The sequence below is a fragment of the Rhincodon typus genome, chromosome 45 (assembly GCF_021869965.1).
Source record: "Rhincodon typus isolate 14 chromosome 45, sRhiTyp1.1, whole genome shotgun sequence".
NCBI lineage: Eukaryota > Metazoa > Chordata > Chondrichthyes > Orectolobiformes > Rhincodontidae > Rhincodon > Rhincodon typus.
The window spans coordinates 2,602,697-2,609,762 of record NC_063376.1 but is presented as its reverse complement, the minus strand read 5'-3'; the positions used below and the strand labels follow the sequence as shown (position 1 = coordinate 2,609,762).

At 47.8% G+C, this 7,066-nt stretch overlaps 1 protein-coding gene across 2 annotated transcripts in view; it reads left to right on the top strand.

Moving 5' to 3' along the window:
- trappc1 (trafficking protein particle complex subunit 1) overlaps nucleotides 1–6,834 on the top strand; it is a 7,272-nt gene extending 438 nt beyond the window's left edge. For both annotated transcript variants that reach the window (XM_048620209.1, XM_048620210.1), the window contains exons 2-5: nucleotides 1,397–1,495; nucleotides 3,919–3,989; nucleotides 4,651–4,789; nucleotides 6,319–6,834. In XM_048620209.1, the coding sequence (XP_048476166.1) occupies nucleotides 1,397–1,495; nucleotides 3,919–3,989; nucleotides 4,651–4,789; nucleotides 6,319–6,447 (438 nt within the window). In that variant the 3' untranslated portion in view covers nucleotides 6,448–6,834. The remainder of the gene's footprint in view (nucleotides 1–1,396; nucleotides 1,496–3,918; nucleotides 3,990–4,650; nucleotides 4,790–6,318) is intronic.
- Nucleotides 6,835–7,066: the final 232 nt, after the last annotated feature.

The window sequence follows — 7,066 nt, the reverse complement described above, 5'->3', positions numbered from 1 at the left end:
CCCCCCCCCCCCTTTTACTTTCTGTCATTCACGGGATCTTTCATGCCCACCTGAGGGAGCTGTGACAACTTGTCTCACCGCATCTAAACCCTTACCAGCAGCAGCTCCCTAGGGACCGAGCCTCTGACCCTGTGGCAACCCTCTGCACCAAGCGCGTTAAGGGAGCTGATGGCCTAGTGGTATTATCGCTGGACCATTAACCCAGAGACTCAGATAATGTTCTGGGGACCTGGGTTTGAATCCCGCCACGGCAGATGGTGGCATTTGAATTCAATAAATATCTGGGATTAACAGTCTAATGATGACTGTGAATCCATTGTCGATTGTTGGAAAAACCCATCCAGTTCACTAATGCCCTTTAGGGAAGGAAACTGCCATCCTTGCCTGGTCTGGCCTAGCCCACATGTGACTCCAGACCCACAGCAATGTGATTGACTTGTAACTGCATTCTGGACAATTAGGGATGGGCAATGAATGCTGCCTGGCCAGCGACGCCCTCATCCCATGAATGAATAAAGAATAAACAAACTCGAAACCGCAGCATGCCCGCGGAACTGTGGCATTGATCTATGTTTTCAAGCTCAAGTCACTAGAGTGGGACTGGAGCCCAGAGCTGCCTAACTCTGGTGGGAGGGGAAGTCATCCGCTGCTGCTTTGAGAGAGATGATGCGGAGGTGCTGGTGTTGGGCTGGGCCAACAAAGTCAGAAGTCACATGACATCAGGTTTACATGAAATCACAAGCTTTGGGAGCGCTGCTCCTTCGTCAGGTGAAGTCTTCGAAGGCTTGTGATTTCAAATAAACCTGTTGGTTTTGAGAGAGGGAAAAGGGAGGAGGTGATGGGGTTATGAGGAAGGGGAAAAGAGGTTGCTGAACCTGGCTGAAGTGATTCAGGAGGAGAATCGCCAGTAATAGTCACAGCTGTCTCAGAACGCAGGACCTCAGTCGCTAAAGAGACTGTACTTTTAAACTAACTGTTCTTTCTGTCTGACATTGCCCTTTGCCAGCTATTGTTGGTGTTATCATTCACACCCACCTAATGTCTTAGCTTAAGAATTCCAGCTGGGACTTACTTTTGAGCAAATTAATTCAAAATCAGAAATAATTTGTTTATTTAGTGTCTAGAAGATGAGGTTTGACACAATTTCATTTTAGTGGCAAGAGAGGAGAGCAGACCGGCAGGGGGAGTCTTTTTGAGAGACTTAATCCAGGACAGTTTGGAAGGTGTACGAGGGATAAATCTGAAATGGATGTCAAACCCTGACTATTTTTAGAGACTGAGTTGGAAGAGGTGCTGCTACGAGGCTGCAATTGGCCAGCTGCTGTTGTTGGATAAAGTGCCATTAAAAACCATGGTATGTTTCTGTTCCCCTGACTCTCGCACTGTTTCCAACCAGATGACCGTCCACAATCTGTACATCTTCGACAGGAATGGAGTCTGCCTCCATTACAGCGAGTGGAACCGTAAGAAACATGCCGGAATTTCGAGGGACCAAGTGAGTAACTTGCCTTGGATTAGCTGCCCATTGTCACGTTGATGCTAGTGGGATTGCACTGTACGCAAAATTGTTGCTGCATTTCCCACATATACTTCAGGAACTGTGTTGCTCTCGACTCGACTCTTCCAATGCACTCCTAGTTGGTCTCCCACATTCTACATTCTGTAAGCTGGACGTCATCCAAAATTCAGGTCTCGCCTTGCAGCCAGCCCCATTTCCTCACCTATGCTCACTTGGCTCCCGACAGGGTTGGTTAGGCAGCATCTTCCTTTGGGAATTTTCATCATCGTTTTCAAATTCTTCCATGATATTCACCTCCCCCAACCCCGACACCCCCTCCCTATCTCTGTTGCCTCCCCCATTCTGGCCTCTTGTACATTATAGCTTCAGCTGCTGGAGCCTCATGTTCTGGCATTCCCTCCGTACACTGTTCTGTCTCGACATCCCTTTCCTCCTTTCAGAAAGAATGGCAATATGGACCACTGTATTGAACAGCTGCAGTCCTTTTACTGAAGGTAGACCCACACAATACTGTTGGGGAACAGCCAAAATATGTCCAGCTCGGGATGGTGAGTAGCTTGGAGGTGAGCTTGCAGGAGTTGGTTTTCCAATATAGCCCATGCCCTTGTTGTTCTAGGTGGAAGTGGTTTGGAAGGTACTGTCTGAGGAGCCTTGGTGAATTTCTGCAGTGCATCTTGTAGACGGTACACACTGCTGCTACTGAGCATCGGTGGGGAGAGGGAGTGGGATGTTTGTGGATGTGGTGTCAATCAAGCAGGGGCTGCTTTGTCCTGGATGGTGTCGAGCTTCTCGCATGTTGTTGGAGCTGCCCCCATCTCGGGCAAGTGGGGAGTATTCCCTCACACTCCTGACTTGTGCCTTGTAGATGGTGGGACAGGCTTTGGGAGAGTCAGGAGGTGAGTTACAGCATGATGTTAGATAAAGTTTGCCAGCTGTGACGCAAAAGGTTGAGTTAATCTTCTGCTAGGTATCACCCTATAGACTGGCTCATCTCTGATCAGTTTCTATCCCATGCCTCCCTCGTGGGTCCCATCAACTCTCATGTCCCCTGAAACCTTACATTTTTGTTCTTTGAGAACATATGGCTCTCAATATCACACGATGGGCCTGAAGCGCAAATGAGGGAGAAGTTGTTAAATAAATCCTTGCACAAAAAACAGAAGCTGCTGGAAAAGCTTAACGGGTCTATCAGCGTCTGTGAAGAAAAATCCAAGTTAATGTTTCGGGTCCAGTGACCACCCAGAGACTTCCTTACTCTTGTCCCTAGTGACCATTCTCTGTGACATCCTCCCAGGTTCTCACTGAGGATTTTGGCTGCAGGAAGGTACCTCACAAACCTTGAAGGGTCGCTGGACCCGAAACGTTAACCCTGATTTTCTCCAAGGATGCTGCCAGACCTGCTGAGCTTTTCCAGCAAGTTCTGTTTTTGTTCCTGATTTACAGCATCTGCAATTGTTTTGGCTTTTAAATAAATCCTTGTACTTCTTTTTGAATTGCCAGGAGCCAGTAGTTCCTCAAGGCTTTCTCCATGGCAACATCTAAGCCTATCAGTCAATTTCTCAACCAGCTTAATCCTGTAATACAAATTAGAGTCATACAGCATAGAAACAGACCCTTTGATCCAACCAGTCCATGCTGAAAATAATCCCAAAATAAACAAGTCCCACCTGCCTGCTCCTGGCCCATATCCCTCCAAACCTTTCCTATTCATGTGCTTATCCACATGTTTTTCAAATGTTGTAACTGTACCCACATCCACCACTTCCTCTGGAAGTTCATTCCACACACAAACCATCCTCTGTGTAAAAAATGTGCCCCTCGTGTCCTTTTTAAATCTTTCTCCTCTTCATTTCAAAAATGTGTCCCCTAGTCTTCAAATCCCCCACCCTAGGGAAAAGACACCGACCACTAACCCTACCTATACCCCTCATGATTTTATAAACCTTATACGGTCACTTCTCAATCTCTGATGCTCCAGCGGAAAAAGTCCCAGCCCATCCAGCCTTTCTTTATAACTCCAAACCGCCATACCAGGTAATATCCTGGTAAATTGTTGTGTTGAAATTTGGCATCCTTGCACTATATCCTGATGAGTGCGAGATGAAAAATTCAGCAAAATGTCATTGTTAGCCGAAACATCTTTTTGCCACTTTACTGAGCTGCAGAGCTTGGAATTAATTGTTGGGCCATCACTGAAGACGAGCAAGGTCTGGATGAAGACTTTTTTTTTCATCACTGACATTGATGCCCAAGAGCTTTAGAAAATATTGAGAGGGCTGGGGACTTTGGCAAATAACATTACTCTTTTCGAAGAGCTCATGTCGTGGATAGAGCATTAGAAAGCAGCCCACAAGGCATGTGAGTTCAGTGGAATGATGCGCAGCGTCTGTCTTCTCTAGGAATACCAGCTGATGTACGGAATGCTGTTCTCCATCCGGTCCTTTGTCAACAAGATGTCTCCTGTCGATTTGTATCCTTTTCTGCTGTGTCCCCGAACAAACTCACTGACTCAACCAATAGTCAGACATCACTGTCGGCAGGACGGACAGCATAGGGTTAGATACAGAGTAAAGCTACCTCTACGCTGTCCCCCATCAAATGCTGCCCAGGACAGGGACAGCATGGGGTTAGATACAGAGTAAAGCTCACTCTACACTTCCCCGTCTGTGCAGACATGGTTCTCTGTTGGTGCTGTTACAACAAGGGGCTGATTGATTATCTTACTGGGGGTGAAGGGGGCAGCAGGGATGACCCACCCTCCTGTGGTTTCCTGCTCCCTCCTGTGTCTGTGTTGGCGGGACAGATCCTCGGTGGTTTAAAGCTCGGGAGGGTCAGCAGTGGCTCTCCCACCTCCGGGCCCTGCCTATCCCAGGTTCGGGGGAACCTTCCAGAGGTTTCAGCCAGTTCCCTCAACTGATGCCCCTGAGGTGGGTGAGAGAGATCTGAGGGGACCCTGGGCTCCTATCTATCCCTGTAGCAACACATGGAAGAAATACATCGCCCCGTTATCCTTTCTGGGATTTTGCTGTGTTGCAGTGTAGGATACAAGTCACTGCATGTGACGGGGCGGAATGCCGCAAGGTTATTAGCGGGTGTTACGGCAATGAAAGCTCCTTAATGTCTTGGAGCAGTCGAGATGGCTTCCTGTCCTTTCAGACGAGTAAATACAAGCTGCATTATTACGAGACCGCGACAGGCATCAAAGTCGTCATGAACACTGACCTCGGGGTCGGGAACATCCGAGACGTTCTCAGTCAGATCTACAGCACGGTGAGCTCTTCCATATCCCTCTCCTTCCCGCCACTCTGCCCATCCAACTAACCCTCATTCCGTCATTGCTATCCCCCACCTCCGGAACCCCACGGCATACGCTGGAGCCCAGGCACACGAGCCCATCATCACGCAGCACGGAAACAGACCCTTCGGCCCGACCAGTCCATGCCGACCACAATCCCAAACTTAACTAGCCCCCACCTGCCTGTTCCTGGCCCATATCCCTCCAAACCTTTCCTATTCATGGACTTATCCAAATGTCTTTTAAACGTTGTAACTGTACCCGCAATCATCACTTCCTCTGGAAGTTCATTCCACACACTAAGGAATGCCGCCCTGTTGAATGTGCCATCTTTCAGTTGAAACCTTAAACCAACCCTCCCCCTAGTGGACTTGAAAGGCCTTGCAGCCATTACACCATCAACAAGTTCCATTTGTGGCGTCCAGAATATTTAGCACTCAATCCACACTACTTCTTTTCTTTAGAAAAGCAGATTATACAGCCATTGTCAGGTTGTTGTTTGTGGGACCTTGCAGAGCACGCATTAAGTGCACCATTTCCAACGTTACATTAGTAACTACACTTCAAAAAAAAACTTCATCGGCTGGTAAGCGGATTAGATAGCCAACGGTGGTGAAAAGCAATATATAAATGCGAGTTCAGAGATAGTAGGAACTGCAGATGCTGGAGAATCTGAGATAACAAGGTGTAGAGCTGGATGAACACAGCAGGCCAAGCAGCATCAGAGGAGCAGGAAGGCTGACGTTTCGGGCCTAGACCCTTCTTCAGAAATGGGGGAGGGGAAGGGGGTTCTGAAATAAATAGGGAGAGAGGGGGAGGCGGATAGAAGATGGATAGAGGAAAAGATAGGTGGAGAGGAGACAGACAGGTCAAAGAGGCGGGGATGGAGCCAGTAAAGGTGTCAGGACGTGGTTGAGTCTGTCTCCTCTCCACCTATCTTCTCTTTTATCCATCTTCTATCCGCCTCCCCCTCTCTTCCTATTTATTTCAGAACCCCCTTCCCCCTCCCCCATTTCTGAAGAAGGGTCTAGGCCCGAAACGTCAGCCTTCCTGCTCCTATGATGCTGCTTGGCCTGCTGTGTTCATTCAGCCCTGCACCTTGTTATCTCAGATTCTCCAGCATCTGCAGTTCCTACTATCTCAGAGGCAAGTTGTTTATTTTTCCCGCTGCACGTTGACAGGGCTGGCTGGCTATATTCAGGGTGGCCACTTGAGGGTGGTGGAGAGCAGCAAGCGACTGCAGAGGGCTTTGTGAATGAGTGACACTGACAAGCAGTTCTGTTAGCCCTGATCTTCCAAACAGTAAACAACACAGTAAAATACTAAATCCAAACGCGATATTGTCATTTCCTGGCTTAGAGTATCAAGAAGGGCAACATATCCAAGAATGAGTTACAGACTGGATTCTAATCGAGGGCTTCAAGGTGGTCTATATATAGAATAACAGATCCCCAGGAGTGAGTTACAGACCGGACTCTAATTATCTTTTCCTCTCTTCCCCCAGATCTTTGTTGAGTTTGTGGTGAAGAACCCCCTGTGCAGCATGAACGAGCCCATTCAGAGCGAACTGTTCCGTACCAAACTGGACAGTTTTGTCCGTGGTCTGCCCTTTTTCTCCGCACGGGCAGGCTGATCGCTGGCTGATTTGTGCTCCAAGTTGTTTGATGCTGTGCAAATGATCATGAGAAACTGCATTGCTTCAACGTCCAAGTTCCTGTGTGGAATTGGTGAGATGGTTCTTACCCACCACCACCACCATCCCCCCCCCCCACCCCGTGCTGAATTTTTAACCCCCTTTTCAATTCGGAGCTGCTCGCTTCTCTCCATTCCACTCCTTGCCCACCTTGTGTTCTCCGCCTCAAGGCCATACTCCAGTCACTGTGACTACAGACTAACAATGGGTCGGTGCACAGAAACAATTTGTGGTTCTATTTCAATTAGGGAACTCTCTTTTTCAGAAGCCTCCTCCTGTTTAATTTATAAAATAAAGCTGGCCTAAGGGCCAGGGCATCTGTCCAAATTGTTGTGTTTCTTTCTAAAGTGTAACTTGAACTCTTGTCATCCCGGTATTTCAAAAACACTTTACAAAATCATAGAAGGAGACGTACAGCCCATCATTTCCGCACTCTCTGTTTAAATGAGCATCATTGCCTACTGCCGGAGGTGCTTTCTCTAGCTCTTGATGCTGCTATAGAATATAAATTATGTAACTCTAACTTCTATGGCTGTATGTCAAATTCTGTTCACACTCC